The sequence below is a fragment of the Struthio camelus genome, chromosome W (assembly GCF_040807025.1).
Source record: "Struthio camelus isolate bStrCam1 chromosome W, bStrCam1.hap1, whole genome shotgun sequence".
In the NCBI taxonomy this organism is placed as follows: Eukaryota; Metazoa; Chordata; class Aves; order Struthioniformes; family Struthionidae; genus Struthio; species Struthio camelus.
Genome location: NC_090981.1, coordinates 44,085,217 through 44,111,562, shown reverse-complemented (window position 1 = coordinate 44,111,562; position 26,346 = coordinate 44,085,217). Strand labels below are relative to the sequence as shown.

Below are 26,346 nucleotides of genomic sequence, written 5' to 3'. Positions count from 1 at the left end.
CAGAGAACTACATCTGGTGTCCTTCCAAGAGAAGTCAGGGGAACAACCACAAGAATATATACAATGAACTAATCTCATGGGTTTTTTTTCCTGGTAGGCAGGGTGCCCAGGGTGCTATATTGGTTTTCACTATTAAGAGGGAATTGCTTGCTGTATTGCAACGGGAGAAAAATGGGGAAGTGTTATTTTGATTAGTTTCCTTGACCTTCTCTAAGCTTCTGATAAATTCCATAAATAAGCATGCTGATAATGGAAGTAAGTATTTCAGTATATACTTGTCTTCATATTCAGTGAAGTTATTTCAGCTAGGCCTCTGTAGTTACTCAATACTATAGGCAAAGCAATTACTATATTTCTCTTTACTCATAAGTTAAATCTGACATTGTCAAATGGAGTGACTTATTTGGTTTGGACATAAGTGTGAATTACTCAGAGACAGGATGCTTTCCTCTAGCAGTTGCGCAGGGTTAAAGCTTTCGTCTTAATCTATATGAGCTATTAATATTGTTCATTTTCCTGTACAGATTACTCTTTATTCCTTATATTGGAGCCTAACATTTTATACTGTAGGCAGTTACAGAAATGTTACCTTGAGTGATTCTATAATGCATGTTGAGAGCTGCAATTTAATTACTGCACACTTAGGAATAATTTCGTATTCAGGCCTTACCTTTCATCTCTTGGCTTTTAGCTGTGTTGATAAGTTAGTGTATTATTCCAGAAGATACAGTTAGTGCAAGTGCTGACACATCAGCATAATAGTCTTCACATACTTAATGCTTCTCATTAGTTCCCCAGAGAGAAGCGAGTTGAATCAGGAATTTTGAAGTTGGGAGCAGACGAAAAGCAATGGCTTCATGGCAGACTGCTGCACTTCCTCGGTATTTCATGGCACTGGGGCTAATTCAAAGATGGTGATGACTGCGGGGGAGAGGGGTGCTTGGTAGTGGGGACCCTAGAGACGTTTGCAGGAGCACTTACTGTCATTTTGATCAGCTCCCCAAAAGTGACTGCAAGGCACATAATGCCAATGTTGCCTTTCTTGATCATTTTACAGCTTCTCTTTCCTCCTTGCATAGTGATCCTTTGCAGAGAGGGAGAGGAAAAGAGGAAGGAGATAAAACAGTCTCTTACGAGTCAAGATTTCACAGAAACATGGCTTTTCAGGAAGTTTTTGACAGGAAAGGCATTGGGAGGTAGCGTATGAGCAAGCCTCAGTAACACTAGCCCAGTTACCTACAAGTGTCAGTTCTTCTCTGGCTTTTACACAGTTCTTTTGCATCAAATTAAGAGTGGGTAGGAAGTTACTGCACATCAAAACTGGAAAATATACATGTTAAAGCATGTATAAAATGTGTTTTGTTTCTCTTGGCACTGCTTTAAAAAGTCTCTTATTATTTTTCAGTTAACTAAAGTACCAGATACAGTCCATTGCCCTCTTTGCCACATAGTTCTAGAGGAAAAAAATAGATGTGCCTTTTTCTGCATTCAGTATGTTCCTACAGGTTGTAGCTTTATTAAACTATCTCTACATGTAGTGCAACAAAACCTTGCATAAGACATTTGCCATTCAGCTTTGATGTAAGCTTGCAAATATTAGTGGCATGTGTGAGTTTCAATTCTGAATGTCCTGCATTGTGTTCATGCCAAAACTTGAAGTGAAACTAAGAATTAATAGAAAGCAAATGAAAGAGATAACAGAAATTTCACTTAAACAGAAAGTGTATTTATAACTCACATATTTTCCAGAGTTATCCTTATTCAGAAGGATAACTTCTGAACAAGAATCTTACCTAAAGCCCACTGTAGTTAGGCTGCTTCTGTAAGCTGTAATGACTTTTAGCAAAGTGTTGGTACTGTTTGGTAGATTTTTCCCCCAGCAGAAGACTTGCTCAGTGACCAAGAAGTGGTAGTTCCACATGGGAGTATTTTTGGATATGCTGTTCTGTTTGATGGCATGTATTCTGTGGGGATTTTTTATTGCAGAGCGTGTAGTAGAAAGAAAACAATGCATAGCCCAATTTGCAACTACTTAATTGCAGGAGTTCCTTTTCCCCTAAGCTATTCTGCTGCTAAATTTAAACTCTGTATACTTGCTTTTGCCTTAATACTGCCTGTTCTCTTCCTTTTTTCCAAGAGGCTTTGCTTTAATTTCCCAGAATATCAGGCGATATGTAAAGTCACCATTCACCTTGACTGACACCTTTGCACTTGTCCAAAGAAGGACAGTGACCTGGAGAAACAAATTACGAGAGAAGTTCTGGTTTCTTTATCTATAAATTCCACTGAGTGCATTGTGCTTTCTTCAAATAAAAAGAAAAACATTTCTATGCAAAGGAACTTGCACTTTCTAGCCATCTGTAATAGGAAGGATGTGTATAATAATACACACTTTTTATTTGTATCTGGTCTGTTTGGAGGCTTCTGTCTTGAGTGGACTAGAAACAAGTTGCCTATTTTGGTACTTCTAAGACCACCTGTGCACACAGATACCTCATCTGGTGTCCGTTTAACTGAGACCTAATAAGGCTTTGTGAGGCTCTTGTCTTGGTTATATAAAACTAAAATAACCGTCTTTGTACTGCTGTGCCACTTCTTCTATCCCAGACCCCTCATTGAATATAGAGAATTATTTTGCTCATGACGTAAAACCATGTATCTTACAGTGACAAACCACCCGTGGTCTATTTTCAGTTACAGGTTTGCCTATGAATTGAAACTAACGCTTTCGTCTGGAGTTTACTGGGCCTTGCACAAAGCCATAGCCTGAAAACTGTTAGTTGGTGGAGGGGTGTTTTTTTTTTTTTTTCTTGCTCTCCTTCTTCAAACTAAACTTAATCAGGTTCAAGCATAGAACCAAACAGTTCAGGATGTGGGTTTGTGCCCTTCCCTATGAGTCTTAAACCAACTCAATTGGACCTCTGTTCTTTTCTAAGCCAGAATCTGTCCTCAGATCTTTCTTGTGACCCTGGTCATTTCCAATTAAGACTCTTGTTAATATCTGAAACTGTGTGGTGAGTCACTTGTTCAAAATAGTCAGACTCTTCTTTTGGTTTTGGAGAATGTCTCCTATGCAGACAGGCAGGAATAGTGATTGGCTTATATTTTTTGGTATCTCAACGCCTTTGTAGAGCAAGGAATAGACTGGTTTTGGCAAAATAGTCATGGCTTTATCACCCATTGGCTTTTTCTTTGTAGAAATACATGGTTTGCTTTAAAAGCTTGTGAAGGACTGCCTTTCTGGGATGTTGTGTGAATTTTTATCCTGGAGCAAATATTTCATGCCTGTCATGGCATCTGCATGTAATAGCTGTCAGCTGTATGCTATTGCCAGTCAGTACTAAACACAGAAGCTCATTGAAGAACAGTGACTGCAGGGAATAGTAGGGAACACTTCATAAGAAAACAGTTTAACAAGCTGGCACTGGTTTGGTTTGTTCATGTTTTTGGAACCCAGACTTAATTGTTAGCACCTACTCCCTCTTTTTTTCTGTTCCGTACTTAGTCATTGTTAAAAGGTGGTCTAATCTGTGTTACAGATTTTGCTTATTTTACTTTAGAGACTTTTTTGTGAGTGCATACATTTTGTTTATAAGATTCTGAAATCTGACTCAGACATCTTTTGGTGTTTTTGATGTTTCTATGCTGTAAGCAGTGTCCTTTTTATACTGCTTTGCATCATCAGCATCCTGCCCCCTAATCGCTAGTGATAGGGCTCCTTTTGACAGTGCAGATCTCTGAACAACTTTTAAATAGCAAAATATTCCTAATTCAGACTCTCACATTTTTTGTCACTTTAAATAATACTAATCCTCAGTGCAAGTCAAAGTCCATAGCCGATGAGTGATTTTAAGTTCAATATCCTCCAAAAACTTCTGAGGTAATAGTGGTTTTATACCACAGAAGAACTGGCAATTCTTTTTTCTTAAATGTATGAAATATGTATTTGTAATTCTCATGAGTGGGAAATATCCGACCTTAAAATTTATCATTGATTTACCAGAAGATTTGTGATTTTTTAACTTAAGCACTGTTTTTTCCATACAGTGTCTACATAGCTGAATGTTAGAACTAAGTTATCCTGATATTCAAACTAGAAGGGAGAGTGGAAATTTTTTTAAGTTGGCCATAATTTCTCCCCAAACCCTATAAAATATGAAGTGAATATGAGAAACTACAGTAATATGGAATAAATTGAATCTGAATGAATTACTTCATTACTTGTGAACATCTCCCAAAAATGTTCATAGAATTCTTTTATTCTTTCTAAATAATATAATGTATGAATATATTATTTGCGAACTTAGTTTTGTTCAGTGTAAGTAGCTTTTTCTGTAGTATTTGGTGTTTTATTCATGGCCAACTTCATTATAGTTGGCTGCAGATAAATTATTTACGAGGCAGAGATAGTTTCGCGTATGTGAGAGCACTGATTAATCCGTATTATTGGAAGAAATACATGCTACAACTTGATGCTTATCTTCTACATACAGATCTACCTGTCATGAATTTGCCAGCAGCGAGCCTTTAGATTTTATATAGACAGTGACGTTTGCCTGCATTGATTTAATCATTTCAGTTTCATTTGAATTAAAAGTCTATGAAAGTGCCCTACTGAAACATAAGCCTGAATGGAACTTGCAATTTAATTTTTCTTATACTGAAATCACTTTTATGCATTTATACAGAAAACATTTTTATGAATAAGCTCTTTATCTGTCTAACAATAGTGTTGTAGGAATTTTAGCTTAAAGATGTAACTAAATCAGATTTTTTGGGAGGTTGTATTTGGTTTTTTTAGAACGTCTAATGTGGTTGGTGAAGAGGAGGAAAAGAGAGGAACTTTGGGGCCCATAATGCTTTTAATTGAATGTTGATAGAAGCTATTTACAATATCAGAGGACAATAATAGACCAAAATTCATAATTTGTATGGAATAATGCATGTACTTGCTTAACTTGTCAAATCTGCTCTCCTTTTACACTTAATTTCAATTCAGTTTCAGTTCAGTAAAATTCAGTTTCAAGGTTTAGTTTTTGACTTCTAAATATTAACAAGTAAGAGTTTTGAGTATAAAATAACAAGATTCTTTCTGAAGGAAGGTAACAGTTTACATTTATATAATAGTTAACATTTATATGGTAAATAATTTGCATTTATATAATCAGTGTAAGCTAATTATTTTCTGCTTTTTAATCAGTAGGAATTTAATAGGAAGGCACAGAGTAGAGATAGTTGTGCATGTGCAGCATAACTTGAGGAATATTATATATAACAAAATTTTAAATCAGTATTAAAATGTTGTAATATAAGTCTGTATCACTCATTAATGCAAGTTGTAGGGTAAGAGAAATACTATATGTGGGAACAAAAGCAAAATTTTGGTAATTGTTGAACTCTGTGCTGCAAATGCTGAATGTAATTTGAAGTGCAGTGCAAACTTGGAAGTACAATGTGGTAGTTCCAAGTGATGCTGGTTCTTTGTGGAAGGTGACGATGACAGCTGGATCTTGTTTCGTGTAACAGGACTGAATTATCTCATCTGGATAAGCCAGATGTTAAGGATAACTCTTCCTATACATATAGACAAGATTCCGTATTGGCTTTCAAAAAGTCTGACCCTTATAAACTAGTTGAAGGGGGTGGAAACACAACTGAAGGCTCAGAGTTAGAATCTGCTTTTTTAAGGTCCTGAGCATCTCCATATACTTTCAGTTCCTTTCGAGATTACTCTTCTTCAGCTTTCTATGCAGAACGTCAAAGAGCTGAGAAGGGTAGCAGCTAGACTTCCAAAGACTGTGCTTGTGCTTCAGTTTAAGAATGTTAAACAGCAGCCTTCTCTCTTCCCCATGCAGACAGTAAGAGGCTGCAAAGCCATAGGATATGCTTAGCTTTTGGAAATGTTGCGAGTCCAGCAGTCCTCTGCTGTGTAGGCGTCCCTCCTTGCCACCCATGGAACTCTGTTCGTGAAACCCTTCTATCTTAGAGTTAAATGTTCCTGCTTGATTGCTGAAAGCCTACTAAGACAATCTAAAATCCAAATGAGCTACTTACTTAGCTCGTATGTCTCATTTATCTCCTACAACGCAACAATCCTTACTTGGAAAGAAAAGCATTAAACCATATACAGGCTTGGAAAGCCTATGATATTCTAAGTTAGGATGTGGGCTACAGAATATTCTTTTTTGTTGTTATTGGTTGTTCTTTTGTTTAACATTTGGTTTAACGTTATTAATCAGTGACCAGAAACCAGCAAATAGTCTTTATTGGCCAAAACACAAATGTACATGTTGGTGTGATAAAACTGCACCATACTTCCTGCTGGCTGCTAAGTTTCTCAGGTATCCGGCAGAGGAAAGTGACTGAGCGTGGCTGGAGAATTCTTTTTCCCAGACAGAAACTATGTCTATGTAAGTTTGCAAGGACGCTGCTGAACAAGCCTTCTTTAAAAAAGGCTCATAGGAGAAACAGTGAATGCATCAGCAACGGCCCTTCCACTGTTCACTTTGGTTAATAAAAATATTAAAGCTAGATTTTGAAATAAATATCCAGATTGCTTGTTTCTCCACGTTAGAAGACAAAGTAAGAGATAAGAATCCTGTCTCCATGTTAGAAGACAAAGTAAGAGATAAGAATCCTGAATGTGAATAGTTGCCAGTCCTTTAGCTGGCTGAGGACTGAATGTAATATCAGATAAGAGACAGAAGTCTATAAAACCAATAAGCAGGAGGCTGGGTACCTGCAAATAAATCATAGGTCAGTTGTGTTTTGTGTATGATAATCTGAATCTTATGATATTACACTTCTAAATCATCACATGATAAAATATGAATATGAGACGTGCTGGCAATCTGTGAACCTCACATTAATATTGCCTAAAATATCTTATCGCATTTAAGAACTAATGTTAGAGCTGGTATGCACATTGTCTTTCTGAGTAGTGTGTAATTGTAATGTGTTGTTTATTTGTTTTACTTAAGGAATCAGCTGGAGGGGATATTCAGTCTCCTTTAACGCCAGAAAGTATTAATGGAACGGATGACGAGAGAGCAACTCCAGAAGTGACACAGAACTCAGAACCAAGGGCTGAACCAACCCAGAACGCATTGCCATTTACACATAGGTACAGATTCCATTCACGCATCCTGATTAAGTGATACCTGTTTCCTTCCTTGTTAAAGGGACCTTCTTCCATGCGGTGGCTTCCAAGTAGCATAGTTATGAATTAAACTAATTGGTAAAAAAAATAAAATAAAACAGAAGACTGGCTTTCGGATTTTCAGTATAATCTTTGTTTCCACAAAAAAAAAGTATGAGAGAGAAAGATTTGGAGTTTTATTTTAAAATTTATAATGAGTACAAGCACTTGAACACTAGTGAGTGCAGGTGTCCCTTTAACAGGAAGCAATATTTAAATGTCTGAGCTGTTAGTGAAGTTAACTGCTTCAAAGATGTTCCAATTAAATTATTTTTGCAAATTTTCTTTAAATGACTGATGGTACTGGATGTCAGCCTTTCAGTGATGAGTTATCGGAAGATAAGAGACTTACAACATTCAGGATTGTACGAGTTAAAGCAGCCTTTTATTAAAACAATTATCTGACGGTTGAAAACATTTTTCAACTTTTTTTTAAATATGAGAGAAGTGTAGTTGTGCTTCAGACTGAATTATAATTCATTGCACTAGGAATGTTGTACTTCATTGTTCTTTAAGAAATCTAGGACTTTTTGCTTAATGATACAAATAATGAGTTCAGATGGCTATATCTTGCGTATTAGATATTATTGCAAGTGGGACACTTCAATATTTAATAAACTAGCAAAGCTAGAAATACTGGAGGTTTTTTTGAAGCATGGTCTTGGTTCAGTTTAAACAGAGTTTAAGAGCTCTTGATCAGTGTCTCAAAAGTTGGGGAACTGTAGACCTTGAAAATATCGTGCACATAATTCAGAAGGAGCAGAGATCGAATTGGAATTGTTCAAGTATTCTAATTTTTTGTAAGACAATGTATCTGAAAAAATCATTTACATTTTCAAATGATAAAACATTGATAATTTTGCACTAATTTTTTAGCAGAGTGATTGTGTTTATTTTTATACTACAACTGTTACTAGTGCATCTACTCTATATTGTAGAAGAAATGGTGCTTTGTAAGAGTGCTATGTGCATGTGGAAGGAATATTACAAATGTTGCACATCTATCAGTGTTTTGTAAAGAGTTCATTTAAACTTGTTGTTTGTGTGCTGGAATTCTCTATCGACATCTTTGTGAGTTGTGGTAACGTCCACACATTAATTATGGTGTTTTTTTTTTTTTTTAAATGGATAGCTGCAAGATCTTCCCTCTCTTTTTTTCATATGTAAAAGTTTTCTGATATGCCAATATGATAACTACACTTTGCATTGAGAATGACTGAAGAATGTTTCTAGATATTTTTTGAAACTACCCACTTGTAATTTTTGATGGTCTAAGAATAGAGGTTGCAAAACTTACATGTTTTGAATTTTTCTGTCTACTTCATGTATGCAATGGGAGTGTCCGGTTTTAGTTTATCATCCTGTTTGATACCACTAGCTAGAATTGGTCTTCCAATGTCAACTCTACATTTAGAGGGTAACTTTTCGTGAAGAGTCTCAAAAGACCCAAGGTTTTGTCTTGCTAATGGTAGGTAGAAGTTTGTCAGTAAGCTATTACTGAAGAAAAGTAAGTCGTCTTTTAAAAACTCTTTGTCCTTAATTGAATTTTGGACTAGGTTGGGTTTTTGTTATTACAATTAAAGACTTGCGTTGGCCCCTCTTATTTATACTGACAAGCCCAAATGAGGCTATTCATATATTAGTATTTAACCAAGATAGAAAATGCTCTCAAGTGCTTTCTGCTAATAGTTTCATATTAAAAAAAACAAAACAAACACATTTGTTCCTTCTGTCAAGGAACTCTGTCTTAATTACATGGAAACTAACATTAAAAAAACCCATATATTCTGAGAGATGTCACCTATTTTTCAGGCACTGCGATGCTTTTTGGGTTGATGTCACAACTTAGTTTGGAAAACACCTGCCTTGATTTGATTGAATTGTTAGATATAATGGAGATTTTTCTAGAACAGCACTCTGTAACAAATGCATAAAAGAGATGGAGAGTGAACCTGCAGGGCTGAGCTAGTCATGGTTAAATGGGCACATTTTTGAAGTGGCATTTCATAGTATTAAGTAGGCAACTATGTGGACATACCTAGTTGCTTGTGTTGGGTGGTAGGATGTTCTATGTGGTCAGCCTACTTGCCGCGGTTTAGAAAAAAACTTTTAAAAAATCCCTACACCCCAATCATCAGACTCCCTGGGCTTTTCCCTGGCTATGGAAAGGGATTGTGTTCCTTTGCGTTCCCAGCCCTTTGGATGCCACTGGCTCTCAGCAGCACTCTGTGTTTGATGGAAAGGTGATGCCAAGCTCAGCTCTTTTCCTGGGTGCCCTTTTAACTCCTGCCTCCAAATCCTGCTGAACCTCTTCATTGTGCACCCAGCATTTGAGCAAAGGTAACTTTCAGTCAGTGCTTCTGGGCAAGGAGGATAATGTTGGAGGGGCACATGACTGTTGTCTTGTGTGTGGCAATGCTTTGTAGCTATTTGCTGTTTTTTTCTGGAGCTGCTGATTAGTTGCTAGGTGCTTTACAAGAGAAAAGATGATGTGGTCTTCCCTGCAAAGAGTTCAGATGTGGGGGAGATGAGAGTTACTGAGGCTGGCCATGCTACACTAAAATACCACTAGCGTAACAACTTCATTTTCTCTGTAAATAAGATAGCTGTGTTCTGCTCAGGCCTGACAGCGCATGCTATCCTGCGATGCGCCAAAAGGAGCAGGCCTCAGTGTAGGCTGGAGTGCGAGGAAGGTGGGTGTGGGTAGCTATGGGGGAAGGTTTCATGGGCAGCCGAGGCACCATGGCCGCGTGTGAGGCTGGGGAGGCGAGGAGGCCTGGTGCCCCTTGCGGTGGGGACCGTGCTGCTGCTGAGCCAGGCAGCAAACGCGACTGAGGGTGGGTGCCTCTGCACAGGGGAAGGGGAGCAAGGTTCGAAGGGGCTTGTTGGCAAAACAGTGCTAGGGAGGGATTTTCTTGTCTTTGTATGAACTGGAAGGGACTGATGAGAGTTAACAAGGTCAGAAGTGTGGAGGTCATGCTTTAGTCTGCATCTCATTAATTGTCGTCTTTTATCTGCACGCCTGGAAAATGCTTGATTTTGTTTTGTTATAACATATCCTCTCTGGCCAGATATGTCCTCTTCTGCAAGCGTTCTTTTCTGCGCTTCATGTGTGTTAGTAGTATAGGCAGTTGTGGGGCTGTGCTACTTCAGCAATGTAAGTGTAGACTGCTTTGTTATTTATAGTTGTTTCCTGACTATTTGTATCCAAGAACTGACAGGAAGCATTACTTAAGTCACCAGTTTTGTTAGTAGAACTTCGATTTCTTATTATTTCAGTAAATAATTTTAAGTATTGAGTATACCCTCCCTAGTAAATATATACAATCCCGTTCATATCCCATGAGCATAATAGAGCAACAATTGCTCTAATTTATCCCTAATTGGAAAGTCCTAAAGCTGTTTACAAGCAGTGTGACTCTAGTCAACTATTTGAGAGGAAAGGATATTAAGTAGTTATATGAGCACTGCACAGAAAGATAAACTCTTGCAATTAAACCTCTTGCCTTTTTTAAAGTAACTGTACTGGTTAATGTTGAATTACTGAGGAATATTACTTGGCAACTCCCACTTCTTGTAATATAGTATAACCTGAGCACTGCTTTCATTATTAGATGTTGCTAGAATAAATGAAAATTAAAAGGAGCCTAAGCCAGGCATTAGAAGTTTTAAAAATCTTGTTTGAGACTCTGATCAGTCATCTTCTGAACAATAGTAACTGAAGGCAGGATTGTTTCTAACAAAAACTAGTATATCAAATGTAGTGTTTAAAATAAAGAAGACTAAAACAAGCACAGATCCTCTTTCCTAACTAACTCTGTCTCCTCACAAATCTTCCCCTTTTTTGGCAATGTTTTCCACATTCTTAAAATCTGATTTTTATAAATAAAAGAAAAAAGTTGAATGTAAAATGGGGTTTGGAGAGAAGAAGGTTGCTCAAACATTTGTAACCGCCTCTGAAGTGACTGCACCTCTCTTTTAAACGTAACTTTTCATCATGCTGGTGCATAGTATACAATTCTTACTTGTCTGTATAAGCCCAAAGGAATAACATTCTACGCTTATTCATCTTGAGAAAATAGAATTTAAGTATTAAAACAGAAGAATGTATCTGATGAACTCTTCCATTGCTGCTTGGAGCATTTTGGTAACTGTTTGGTAAAATGGCTTTCACCCTCTTAAAATGAGTACTTTTGTTTATAACAGGTTTTATACAATTTCTTGACACCTTATAAAGCTGTGGGATAAAACATGCATTTTCAGAAACAAGACTTAAATATTAAGAGGATTCTTTTGGGATAGATCTTGAAAATCTTTAATTTTCTGTCAACCATAACTTGAACCTATTACCTCATTTTTTTCATGTAATACGTAATGGTGTTCCATTTAACCTTGGTGAATTTCTATTACATAGTGTTTTGCTCACACCATACACATGTGTGTGCTTGTTGTTTGTTCATTAAAATGACTATTTTTGTATTCAAACAAGATTTTAATATGAAACTTTGACTCATTGCCTTAGTGAAAATGGACTTCAAATGATGTTTATATCTTAGATATTTTATTGTCTAGATAGCTTACCATTTAATAATGCTGCATGTAAATCCAATGCTGTAACAAAAAAACCCAGAAATCTTGCTGCTACTTCCATGTTCCTTCACTGAGTTTTCATTAAAGGTTGTGTGCAGAAATCTGTTTAGTAGATTTTTCACTTTGTGTATTAAAACCACTCACTTCTACAAGCTTTAATATTTTAGTTATGTTACAGTAAAAGTACTTTGTGAATCACGTTGAATTGTTAAGTTGGTTTTTAAAAAAAAGTTTTGAGTCAATATCTTTTTGTGATGTTTTTTAATTTGAATTTATACTCAAATCCCAGTATTTGGATATTCTTTATAGTGTTTACACGCACGCACACACGCGCACACACACACACGCGCACACACCTTCCTAATTCTTGTTTTTTAGTGCTGCTTAGTGTGATCATAGGATAGCTTCAGGTTCGAAGAGACCTCAGGAGATCTCCAGTTCAAGCCCCTGCTTACAGCAGGTCATCTGTGAGATCAGATCAGGTTGCTCAGGGCTTTATCCCAGAAGAAAGGAGACTGACAGGCAACAACTGTCTTCAAATTGCATAGTACTATAATGAAGTGTAACATTTTCGGGCATACTAGAGGAACTCTAATAAGTTCAGTTACTTTACAGAGAAAATATTATTTCTTGAGGCATACTTAGAAGAAACTCAAAGGTGATGTGTTCCCATCGTCAGTGTAAGCAAAGAACTGGTTAGTATAGCAGCTTAAAAGTAGGACTTGACTTCACCTCAACCAGTATTTGTTTGATGTTGTGAAGGTCTTAGCTATGTTGCTGTTCTGCCTGTTGTGCTCCACTAGCACTGTGGTGGTCTCATGAAGAAGCACACTGAGCGATTGCTGTCCCCTCGCTCGCTGACCCAGTTTCCGCTGCTGCCCACGTTTGTGCATGTTTGCCTAGGCTGCTAGGACTTAGTTTAAGTAGGCTATTCATCAAAATAGTAGTAATAAAAGTTCTTGCTAAGAAACTATTAATTTGAAAGGAAAAAGTTGATAAATGTCGACCTGTGTTAGCTCATTTTTTTTCATGTCTCTCCCGATTATGACACTTTTTGAAAATTCTGTAATGAATCTCTGGAATATGTAGTAAGCCATTACACATTTTCCAACCACTAACATGTCAAACAGCGTAACAAAGCTCGTACTATAACATAAGGTGACTCTAGATACGGGAGGAGAGGTGGAGAAGGACTTGTATCTACTATTGTAAGAATTGTTATGGAGAATGTGCTGCTGAGCTCTTTAAAATAAAGCAACTCTGCAGTTGATAGAGTTAATTTTAAAGGTTGTGGGAATGGATGAGAACCAAAACTAAAAATAACTGAACACTTAAGACAATAATTACACTCTCTCCCTTGTGCATCTAAGTACCTTCTTGTTTGGAGCATCTGAATTACCTACTTCCTGCTGTTTATTTAGTGAGAACTCCAAGGGGTGATTCAGACAATGTGAGCTGGGCGTTTGAAATTAGATGATGTAAATACCATCCTCAGGGACAACTGAGCACTCCTCCAACATGTCTGTCAAGTACATTCTTAGAAGAGAAATACAATCCTTGTGTAACTTATATTAAAAAAAATTCAGACGACTTGGAACATGTAACTCTTTTCTTTAATCGCATACATAAGAATTTTTTAAAAAGAGTAAAATGAACAAAAAAGATTGAAATAACTTGATTAAGGAATGAACTTTCATTTTCTAAAAGAGTCTATCCATTGTCTTCAGCTAATCTAAAAGCTGGATGACTTTAAAAGATTGTGGGATAGCACTTCAGTAACTGTAAACATTGGCTTTATAAATTAGGATATGTGATACTTAATTCTGTGTTTATTCTATTGATTGTTTGCATTAACTCACAGCCGTGAATTTGCGTTAGGCATTTTCATGAATACAGTTCTCTGAAATGTGTTATTCCTTTTAGGAGACTGCTCTTAACACATAGTGACTTTTTTGTTGTCTTTAGGCATGGGTGGAGGAGCTCTGCCTAGTCAAAGTTATAGATTGGTTATAAATGCTTATTCTTGACTATTCTTTTTATTCTAGATATTCCTAGTAAATTAGTTGAATAATAAACTTTTTCTGTTGTAAGTTTTGATACCATATGTGTATGCTTGTTTTAATTTGTGAGCAGTGTCTGTGAAGTTTTTATATGGGATGATTTGTGTATATATATTATTTAGAATATCGACAGTTTAGTGAGTTTTAGGCTCAAACATGCAATCATCTTTTCAAGAATTTAAATTATAATTATAGGAGATCTTATGTAGACAGTTGATACCTCCTGTGTTCTTCATTCATGTTTACATCTTTTAGCGTCTGACGTTTCTGAGGGTCCTCATAGAAAAGCCTTTTAACCAGTGAGTAGGGTTAAGCTGCAGACTGAACTTTCCCAGGACAACATGAAGTCCAAGATGTTGTCTTTAATAAAGCAGAGGTCTTTCTATGGCAGGGTACATTTAACTGAAGTTAAGTCAGTGTTTGCAGCTGTCACAGCTACCTCTTCCAGCAGCGTATTTTGAAACAACCTCTTTTTTAAAACTGAGGTCTCATTAGAATCAAAGCAAACAGACACCAAAGATATGCTGCAGTTCCCAATGTACTGCTCTCCAGAAAAACCACAATGAAAAATTTTAAGAGGAAATAGTCACTTTGTGGAATTGCTGTTTTTTACATCACCTGTGGAAAGACTTCCTATTTTGAAACTACAAATGTCGTGTCTTGTTTGGATTGGAAGGCTCAGTGCAGTTAGAGATTTTTCAGCTATCCATTTAAAATATATCTTCTACAGAAACAGAAAGCCAATAACCTGAAGTTACCAGGAAGAAAAAAAAAAAAGCATAGCTATTGATCCTGCAAGTCCCCAGTGCATTTTCTGACGATCGTGACCCTTGAAGAAAGGAGCCTTTTGTGAAAAACAAAGGGAGATGGGATGTTTTGCAGGCCAGATGCAAACATACTTCTAACAAAGTCTGATTACTCAGACTTCCCTGTCGCATCCTGGTTCACTAGGGATGTTGATGAGTGAAAGTATTTCATGACCTGGAGACATGAACCATTCACGGTCTTACCTTCAGTTTGGGATTCATTCTTCATGAGGAGGTGGGGGGCTTTCTTCAGTCTGGAATTTTGACTTTTTGCAACAAGATTTTCCTATTGCAATCTATTTTGCAGGTAAGAGTATCACCCAGTTTGCACCTATCTGTACGCACGCATTGCCTCCCTCAAAAGACAGACCTGATCGAATAATGTCCCAACAGCTAGTTATAAATATAAAAGGTTAGAAGATTAAAAGCTTCTAGTAGCTAGTACGTAACTACTTCATTTCAAGTGCAAGGCTTTATCCACTTACCTTTATCAACGCAAAATATAACATTTATATAACTGTCTTTGTTGGCAGACAGATACTAAAAACAACTTTTTCAGGCTTGTTCGTTTACTGTTTTCTGTCTCTGAATAGACTCTGTAGTCATAGTCCAGTTCTGTGAAACTGAAGAATAGTCTAGACTTGGGTTTCAGGTTACACATTGCCATCTGCATAGAAATTATTGAAATGAGGGCACACAGTTTTAAAGGAAGAAAATTGAAGAGAATTGAAGATTTATGGCCTTCAGGTCACTTTAAGTATCCTGCAGAACAATCTGCATTACTGCACTTTATTTCACTTGTTTATCCTACTCATCTCAAGGTTCATTTGTAGTCAGCTTTAGATTATTTTGTAAAATCAGTATGCAGAGCATGCATGAACATGCCTATCTTCTAGCAGTGATTGTAATAATGGTAAAATACCTCCATCCTATTCCTTACAAGCACAGGAAAATGAACAAGTACTGAACAATTTTGAGTTCAAAATTCACACGCTGAAAAACAGCTTTAAAAGAAACTCAGAAAATGAGTGAAAACTATTTCATACTTCAGAAAGCCAATATTGTCAGTTTTGGCATATTAAAAACAATTAATATTTACAACAATAATACCCCTTTAAAATACAGCCTTATTCTTTTAAAGCCCACCTAAACCTATACCTTAAAGCTTTACTTTCTTGAATGTTTTTGAAGTGTGTGTCTCTCCTGGAGAAACGTTTCCAGTTGTCCAATTGCTCAAGTACTTGTATAACGTCACCCATATACCCATATCAATTTCCTACTTTATTGAGATGACAGGAAATAAAATGAAGTGATCTGAAAGAAAGAGGCTGTAAAAGAAAAAAAATCCATCAAACCAGACAAACAGCCCCCCCTAGACCTTTCAGTTAGTTGCTCTCTTCAGATGTTGGCTCTCTGTGTTTCCAAGTTGCTTTGCCCTTCTGCCCTATTCCAGGTATGTTGTCTGTTTTGTCTATTCACCTGCTCTTCTGAAAGGCAACTCTTGTTAGCCTACCTTGCCTTTCTGCTTTACTCTCTTTGAAGAGAGAGGATATATGTTAAGTTCCTTAGGCAGCAAGGCCAAAATCCTAATGGATAACTTGAGGAAATATTAAAAAAAGAAAAAAGTCTGTAACCAAGTACATCTTATTGAAGGTGGAGTTCAATTGAATGCATCTGATTGACATCAATTTCTCCCTTCTCTTACTGATACCAACTCATTCCACTGCCTTCTGTATGGTCTCGGCTGTAGTAGCAGATAATCTGAGACATAGACTTCTGATATTAGATTGTGTGTGGTTATAAAATAATCTTTTATAAGTAACATTTGCCAGTCAATGCCATACCTATTTCCTGTTCTAGGTGAAGGAAAGTGTTTGTATTTCTGAATGGAAGGCAAATATAGTATCTTAACCTGATACTTAATTACAATTGGCAAATGAAGACTTCTTAAATACTAGCAATTTTAAACACTGCTCTTTGTGGGCATCAAACATTGTTTTTCATATGAAGTTAGAAAAATGCATATTAATATTTGGGCAAACCATTCATTCTGAGAATCTTAAGAATAAGCATGACTTAAGATAGCTACCTGCAATCTGGGAAATTAGTTGTCTCGGGGCTGTTTCTCTATAGTTATGGTTGCGCATATATATATATTGATAGAGATATCAAGTTCTGAAATCTTTTATGTATTGTATGGGTATCGTTTCGCTGGCTGCTGGAATACGTGGAGATAAACATACAAGTATGGTGACAACATTGATGACTAAACAGTTACTATTCTTGAAGCAGTATAAAACTGATTTTTCCAAAACTTTCAAGCAGAGTATAAATAAATATGCCTTCAGCCTTTAACAACTCACTCTAGAGGTGAAATGATTAATTTACTTTATGTATTTCTGTATTCCTTCTAGTCTTTTCTGTATTATTTTCTTCTTAACTGCCCCCTCTCCTTGGGGAAAATGGACACTCTGGAAACAGAAGTCCGTCTGACTAGCACTGTCCTCTGCAATGATTTAAGCTTAAGACCTTGTTATTTGTTTTATTCCTGTTGGCATTTATAAGGACATCATTATATATGGGGCAAGGGAATCTCACCTCAGTTACAAGATACCAAACACGTTAAGTCACAGAGCGTTTCCACTTTCAATAGTAGTGAATTATTAACTGTGGATTCACCTAAAATATGCAAGATAGTTCCAGAGAGGAATATTTTGTTGTAAAATACTCAGTTTGTGTTAATGAAGCTCATATGAACTTACGAATTAGCTAATTTTTAATCAGTTAGATAACTTTCTCCTTGGAGATTGACCATAGAAGTCAGAGCCAATGATAGCTGGCAACAAATATTTAATTTAAGTTATGGATACTTTCTCTGTTGAAGATTTGAGGTAGGTGTGCAGCAGTGCCAAGTTCTGCTTGGGTTTGGAGGAAGCAGTGACAGAGTTTAGGAGGAGCCTGCAATTGTTGATCCTTTGCTACCCTCTCATGCTGTAGTTGTTAAAGCTAATTAGAAAGTATAGCCTGAGCAGCTAGTATAGACTCTTCCAGTGGTCATGCAGTAAGGGGCAAAGGATAGAGGTGAGTGAACACATCTGTGCCCTGGAATATTTTTGACTTTCAGGCATGCATGGAGCCTGGCTTAGGAACTAACTGTGCTGTGTTTGTTTGCTTTATTGTCGCACAAAGCAACTGAGGTGAACTTGGTCAAGCTGCTTGCTGGTCTTTATATATTTTTATTGCTAGGATTCAGCCAAATGGATTGCCACTGTCCACTTCTTGAAATAACGCATTCAACAGCTAAACACAATCTGATAATTTGAGTTTGACAAAGCTGAGAAAAGGAGTTTAGAAAACTCTTGATATTAACAATACATAGCATGAATACTAACTTAGTGTATTTTTAAAGAACAGCTAATCACATTTTCATGAATCCTGTACACAAACAGTAACTTTCATCAAAATTTTTTTTTTTCTAGCATTTATCTGGAATACAGTTGACTGAATTTCATATGCTGTACAGCTGTATATTCTTTGAGGTGTCCCTTTGCATCCCTGCAAGAGATGTATGGCCCAGGACCATGATATCTTAATTTTCACCTTGGGTAAATAGCTTGGTTTTAGGTCTGATCCAAGTGATGCACATTGTATGGATATGATCCTCTCTGGAGTATGTTATTTGTGTCAGATGAATTAAGATTGCTGAAGACTTCCCCTTATTTAGGGGTATGCTTTGCAAATAAACCTAGGTAAGGTAATAGTTCCTTGGAGAATGCTATGGCCTGGAATCTCTGAGGGAGAATGGGTAAACTGCCAGATTCATGTGGTGCTGGGCCTAAAATTTATGCCTGAGAGGCTTCCACAGTGCCTGATGCGTTTTGTCTTAGCTAGTCACCTCAGGTGAGTCAGATGAATGGCCACCTGAGGGTACGTGCTTCTCTTAGCTTTTAAAACATCTAAACCTGGGGAAGATGGATTTCATCCACTAAGCTGTCTTTACCGGACCCGGTATTAAGTTGTGCATTGTGGCAACATTATGGTTCAGAGCTGTGCTTCTTGTTTTCTATGGAGGCAACACAGCACTGCATCCTCCAGCATCTCTTTCACCCTGTAGTGGCTCCCTGGTTTGCTTTCTCACCCAACCCACTCTCCTGATGATGGTTCCTTTCAAAATAGTTGAAGTCCCCTGAGGAATCGAGTAAAAGTTAATTGATAAAAGTCCAAAGCTGCTTTATTGTAAGTAATTTCAGTGCATCAGAATGCATATAAATAACATTCAAGCTTCACCTGTAGCAGTTGTGTTATTGACAATAATTGTGTCAGGATGGCCGTTGTGATAGGCAGACCCCTTGCAGTGGAAGTTTAGTAGCATGAATCTACTTCCAGTAGACATGTGGAGGTTTGGGGCAGAAACAGATTTAACAATAGAAGCAGAATGTTTTATCTGTTAAAAATAGAAGTGCTTGTTATATCCTGCTCTTCTTGAGGGAAGAGTTACCTTGAAGAATAAAACGTGGAAAATATCTAAATGGGGACCAACTTCTCCTGTAATTTTCCATCAGTTTTATGATTTAGGGAAAATTTCAAGTAACTGTAGTGTTGTGTCTTTTGAGCTCCTTTAATATCACTGCAAATGCCACTGGCAATTTGTAGTACAGGCAGAAAGTAATTTGTGTTGATCAATGTCTTGAACATATAACAGGGGTCTCTGCTGAAATGAATTCAAGTTGCTGAATAGCACTTTGGTGAGATGTGGACAACTGGCATCGTCAAAGTATTTCACAGTGATATTGAACAGCCATCACATTTTGTCAGTAATGAATTGAGTTAGCACAAATCAACAGTAAAGTGTAATATAAGGGGCTTTTTTTATCAACTTTTAAGCTATTTGTCAAATTTAGAAAGTCATTTCATTAAATCAACATGACTTAGAAAAAAACAACCCTACAACTGAATTGTGCTTCATGCCTGTAGGAGGTTATTAAACTCTGTATTTTGCCAAAGAAAAAAGAAAGTAATTATGAGATTTTATTTCCAATCCTAAAGTGAGAATAGATATTATAGAGATAAGGTGTGAATTGTCTCAAACCAAGTGTTTTTTTATGTAGGAAATTCATTTAGATTTGGTTGGTTTGAATTTCAAGAGGATAGCTAAAATAGCTTCCTGTATGCACAGATTGTGATCTAATGGATCACTGTATAAGACTATTACGCGTTCACTTTATTTAGGAAATACTCTGAAATTTAGAACTAATGCGATTACATGACAATACTGCTTATGATCTCCTTTCTCTACTTGCCAGAGATTTTAGTATTATTATTTATTCCTGCTTCAGCACTTTAGGATGCATCTGTGCTGGGCCTTATATTCAGCACAGTGAGAGGCTCAGGAAAGCTGGCTTTTAAGTGTCTTGACATCGTGCTGTTTTCCCTTCTCTTTTCCTATTCTAGATGCCATTATCAGTGAAAGGGACATAGGGATAGCATGTTCTAATACTGCCCAATCGGTGGCATGTAGGCATAGCCTTGGAAAGGGATAGGAACTCATGCTCTGTTTTGCTGTCTGTGAAATCCTAACTTGCAAAACTCACAGGAAGCTGCTTACTGTTTGCATCCCAGTTGGGTTTGTGATGAGTTGGGAAGAATTGGTTCTATAAGTCTTTTTCTCTTAAGACTTAGAGCTGAATTATGAGACAAATCATCTGACTGAAAAGTGCCTGAAGGAAGCCTAGGATCATTTAGGACCCGTACCTGAAGTCTAGACTGACTGAATAAGAACTAGCAACTACCAGTGAATGAAGGAAGATACCATGTTCAGATTTTTCTTAATCAGAAATCGGGTAGTTTGGTTTTGGTTTTGTGATTTTTTTTTTTTTTAAACTAGAGAGAAACTTACATAGGGACAGCTTCCTCAGAGCGTTAACCTGAAAGCTACAGGTCACAGAAAAAGCTCCGGTATCAGAGACTTTCCATATATGATGATTTCCGCCATTTTGCCTTTTTAGTAAATTTGACTCTAAGAATCAACACAGTGCAAGGAATTCAATCTTTTCTCCTGGGATTCAGATTTGGTTTGAAAAAGAAAATTTAATATTTTCATTCTATTAAAAGGTGAGATGCAAAAGAGCACAAGTGGTAGTATTCACTCATAAGTATTGCAACTCACTAGCAAGTTATTTTTTTCAATCATATGCAGTCAATATATGGATAATTATCATTATTTAGTCCATTCAGCGCAATGCTTGCTCTTTAAAGTGCCTCTGACAGCTCAGTAGATGATTTAGTGTGGGCTTTATATTTAGGCTATTGACTCTAAGTGATTGTATCGTTATCATAGGAGATGAATGAAGCTTAATTAAATTTGCCATGATCTCACATAGCTTCTCCTTCCTTAATGGAATAAAATTATATTGTTATCAGCATGTAAACTGATAGTTCATCTCCTGCACTAACTATGCAATTAATGCACGTATTTACTGGGATAAGCAAATTGACAATTGTAATGCAACAGTGATTTGCACCAGTAGTTGTTATTTGATATTATAACATAACCAGCTGAGCTGGGGCCAAATAGTAATCATTCAAAACTTTTATCCAACTGCCTACTCAAATATAAATATTTTTGTAGGTCCTTCTATAAAATGTCTTTCTGTTCTTTGCACTGGAGTTGTAAGGCCCATAGCTGTACTAATTGTTCTGCTAAGTTCAGTACTTGTTATGATACTAAAATTGGGTCCAGGCATTAAGGAACTTGAAGATTTTCAGAGATATCACAGGATATCTCAGAAGATTGAAAGTCTAAAATAAACACTTGTAAATCTTTCACATTCAACCACTCATAATACCCACTGTCATTAGCAGAAGCGTAAGTAATACTGTCGAGGTTAAGATGTGACAAACACCTAGAGACTTCTGTAGAGGACCTCCACCCTTTGTATGTGGTGTATACCAGATTTACAGGGGGGAGAGGGGCAGCATTGCACATCTCCCCTTAGCCCCCTCCCTGCAGCACGCGTGCTGTACGCCATGCCACCCAGCTCCCGCACAGCTGCAGCTGCCTCTGTTCTGTCCCTACAAACCTGACTCTCTCCACTGCTCCCTAGAGAATCATGCTGTAGTTGTAGCAGTCTTACTGGCCCCGACTATATGGCAAAATAAAACTTAAGGCCTTCATGCTAAGGGCCACGGCCTGAACCACATCCACGTTATAGCAATGGCACTGAATCTCTTCTGGGCCCATGCAGTGCCCTCGTGGCCCTAAGATGCAGTTAGTATTTTGTGTAGAGCTTTTTTCTAGTTCCAAACATCTGCAATGATTTGAGGCCTGTGCTGCCACCCACCAGAGCAGTATTCTCCTAGCACAAAAGTCAGGATGTACATTACAGGCCCAGAGGTTTTTCAGATGGACATGGCAGGGTGGTAACTTGTGTAAACCCTGATAGGGTGATATTGGAAGACTAGGTAGATGGAAGGATGCTAACCCCCTATGCGCATGTTTTATCCTGTGAACTGTGTTCAGGGTCTGTCTTGGATAGCTGACATAGACTGGAGCAGTTTTGGGAGGGTGCTAACTCCCTAGTATGGATGGCCAGATTCTCAGGGCTCTTTGGCCCTGTTCTACTTAACAGTGAAGAAAGATGTGGTCATGGGGAGCCGAATTGTTCCTTGTCGTTACTGTAACAGCATATTTGAAAGAGAAGAGCAAATTCTTCTGTCAGTAGTTGTGGTGAAGGTAGTGGAGTTTCTGAAATTTAGAGAGAGATAGTTGAGGGCACAGTTCAATGAAACCCTTAAAATCAAAGCAGCACTCACACAATACATGAGAGCCCAGGTGAGAGAATGCTTTGGCAGGCAAATACTCTCTTACCTTTTGTTACATTACTGGCAGAGTATGGTTCATACCAATGCCCATATAAATGGTTGTTATAGGTAGGATTTTTGGAAGAAACATAGGGTTTGTCTAGCCAGGGGCCTCAGGAAAATTAATTTGAACTAATTCAAAATTACTTAAACTGCTTTAAATCTGAGTTTGTACAAGTGAATTCCAGAATGAAAGTGGCCGTAATTCAGGTCATTTTAGTGTCAGGTTTCTGATATCTATCTTGCAGATAACCACATCAACTAATTCCTTTTATAAAGTGATTAAGTGCCATAGTAACTCATGTCAGTTAAACTTTCTTTGCAGCCAAATACCTATTCATTTTAGAAAGTGGGACATAAGCTCCTAAATGATGTTTTGAAAGTACGGTTTTGTTGGAATATTTGAAATACTCAGTACCATAGCAACAGCAAAGAATTATTGCTAGTGTTCTATAGTATTTTAATGCATTCAAAGACTTAGTGGCTCTTAGTTGAGAAAAAATAGAGTTATATTACAAATGTGAGAGTAAAATACTTCTAGCAATACTGATAAGTGATTTCAGGACCTAGGGTAAACTTTTTTTACTTTTTTAGAGTGTGTAATAAAATTATAGATCTGCAAGATCTTAGTATTTAGTGGAAAGACAAGACAGAAATTAAGTAGCTCTGCTTGCAAAGAGCTAAAAATTATAAACAGAGTTAATGATTTTGGTTTATGCAATATGGCCTTCATGAAGAGATAACCTAGTATCTTTTTACTATATAAAATTAAATTACTAAGAGAAGAATGAGATCTTATTAAAAGTAATAATAAAAATAAAACTTGAGCCTCTTTAGAGAAGTCATGGATTTTCTTAGAGCTACTCTGATCATTCAGGTCAAATACAGCTCATTTATTTTTTGCATTATGACCCAGTGTGCAAAAGACGTATGTAAAAATGTTGTTAACATAAGTTTAACGAAAAAGCAGAGCTTAAATGTCACCCACGTAAATACACCCAGAACACACTAGCAGACACTACAAGAAGCTTGGAAACATCCTTCCTTGTTTCTTGTGGAGAATTGTGACTTTTCTTTTTCCCCCATTGTAAATTGGGTCAGGACTGGGATCTAAATCCTGATGGATAAGGATCATAGCGGAAGCTTTTTTTTTTTTTTTTTTTTTTTTAACTTTAACGTCCAGTCTTCTGCATCCCACGGAGTGCCTTTCAAGAGCTCCTCTATTGCTATTACTTCACAATGTTTCTATAAGCAGTGAACACCACACTTAGGAATTTTTGTCTCTGGCTTTGCTATCTGCTTCTAGAATGCTGTGCTGGTTGCTGTGGAGGATATTTTTGTGAAATTGTCCCTCCTTAAGAAGAATTTAATTCCCTGTCCATTCCTCAGTGATAAGCTTCCATATTGAAAGGTTGTCTGTGTAGTGGTTTCTATGAGCCTTGAATTAAGTCTGTATTATGAAGTACAGAACGTGAATTTAGTGGTGGTGATATAGCCTATAGCCGTCTGTTTACCTTACATAGTGTATGGCATGTGGTCTGCCACAAAGTGGAAAGAGTCTGTACCATTATTCACTCTTTGGTCTCTTTGGTCAGCCTCCTCGTCCATCAAGTCCTTTCTGCAATGATTTTAACCCTTCCCTAGTGAGCTTAAAAAGTATAAGGAAAGACACACCTAATAACAGAACTGTCTATAACAGAACTATGAACACAACTCTTCTCCTGTCTACAGGCCACATGTGTGCTTCAGCTAATTCAGAATCTGAGATCGTGGTCAAACTCAAAGGCTAAATGCGAATGAAAGGTCATGTATGTGAAACACCATAAAAGAGAACTCTGTGATTGCTCCATGTGCACCCCTCTTCTGAACTTTGCACAAAAGGCCTTCTGCATGTCCTGCCTTCTACACTGACATAGAAATTTGGGGTTCAAGCATGTTGTAGCTCTGAGTTCAGCAAAGGGATATGCAAAAAAACCATATTCTGAAATGGGATAAACCTTCAAAATTTGTAAAGAACAGTACTCTCAGCTAAAATCATGCTCTCACCTGATGATTTCAGCTATTCAGCTGCCTTTACCACTTTTCAGTAGGTGTGTGTGTGTTTTTATTATTAGTCTCCTCACTTTAAGTATGATGTGCTTCAAGAGCCTCCTTCATCTTTTTTGATATGATCAAATCTGTCATTTAAGCTGCGTACGTTACTCCATCTGAAGAGCTTGATTCACAACTATGTTTCCCTGGTTTTGTGCTGATGTAACTCCATTGAGATCATACAGATATTCCTTATCCCAAAGGAAAGAACAGATCTTTCATGCTCAGTTAATATTTCTGCTTCCCTCCCCAAGGGAGCTATCCTCCTTTGCTAAAAATTCTTTTGAATGCTCTAATTAAGGATAAGGATCTCTTTGAATATTAATTAGTTTTTCATTGGTCTCGTTCAAAATATTTAACTCAAAGCAATTTCCTGGTAATTATCTCTTGATTATAACTTTGAGGGGACTTCCTTTTTTTTTTTTTTAAACTAAATTCCAATTCATCAGAACTTCATTTAATACCTAATATGACTTCCTTTTGCATGTGTCCAGTTAATCACAACTACAGATCAAAAGCAGTAAGCAGTAGCCACCAAGAGGTGATTTTTCTCTTTAAAATTTCCTTCTTGCAAAAGCTGTCATTCTTACCATAGATCTCTCTCTTTTGTTGGTCCTTTACTTGAATTATACTCTAGCTATACAATATTTACATTATACAGTTTACTTGAGTATATTGTAGATGATTGTCCCTCATGCACATAAGCTCAGAATCTTTTGACTGATGGAATCTACTGGGCCTGTACAAGCAGACAGCTTTGTACAAAGACAGAAATGGCAGAACAGCTCAAGACTTCTTTCTTGACTCTTCCTGCAACAGTGAGATAGGACCTGATGGCTACCCAATCCATTGCTCCTTTTTCAGCTTCCCGCTCACTCTAGGTTTCCTAATTAGGTATAATTAAACAATTGGCAGAACTCCTTTCTGCATTATTTCCATCTTTACTTTGAATATTTGAGAGAGAGAGACTAAGAAATTTAAGTTTCGTGCCCAAGGGCATATGATACTTTGGACTAGCAGCAGGAAGAACTCTGAAACCATCATGTTTAAATCCTTTCTGTTATGAAGGGATTTTATGATTTTAATAGATAGTCCCAGTATATGCTCTTTCTAATCTGTGAGAAAGGATGAAATTCCCTAAATGCCTATTTAAAATTTCTTCTAAATCAGGACATGAAGTGAAGACCTAAAGTTTAATTCTTAGCATGAGTGAGAGAGGAAGCTTCTTGTGAGTTTTTCAAAATAACTTGAGGGATGGTACACTCATCCTCTGTACCAAGAAAATGATCATTTTTATTGGGACAATCACGTCACTCGAATGTAGACAATAAGAAACGCAGCCCATTGCAGAGTTCTCACCGTTCCAGCCTGGGAACTCAGTATTATCTGAAGCTTATGGAGTTACCTTAAAGCACTCTTCAAAGCTTAGCATCTTATTCTCACAGCAGTGTTTTCAGTTTTCATTATTTCAGCCAGGAGCAATATCGAGCTTCAAGCCCTTGTGGAAGAATTCTTTTGTGGCTTTATTTCCTTATGGAGGACTCTGTAAAGACCTTGTACAAAATTTGTTCCCGGATTCATCTGGGAGTGTCACATGAACCCAAACTATTGCCTTGCACTTCAAAAGTGGAGAAGAAACTCTGAGTATATTAGATCTCTCTGATACTGAGATAACAGAACCAAATCATTCACAATCCCCCTTCTGCTTCCCTAAGCTTGGGGAGGAGCTGCTCCATAAGGT

The 26,346-nt window shown here is 37.2% G+C and overlaps 1 protein-coding gene across 5 annotated transcripts in view; it reads left to right on the top strand.

Moving 5' to 3' along the window:
* Window positions 1-26,346, top strand: part of LOC104152957 (homer protein homolog 1) — a 127,767-nt gene that overhangs the window by 66,430 nt on the left and 34,991 nt on the right. For all 5 annotated transcript variants that reach the window (XM_068926443.1, XM_068926445.1, XM_068926444.1 and 2 more), the window contains one exon: window positions 6,981-7,123. In XM_068926443.1, the coding sequence (XP_068782544.1) occupies window positions 6,981-7,123 (143 nt within the window). The remainder of the gene's footprint in view (window positions 1-6,980; window positions 7,124-26,346) is intronic.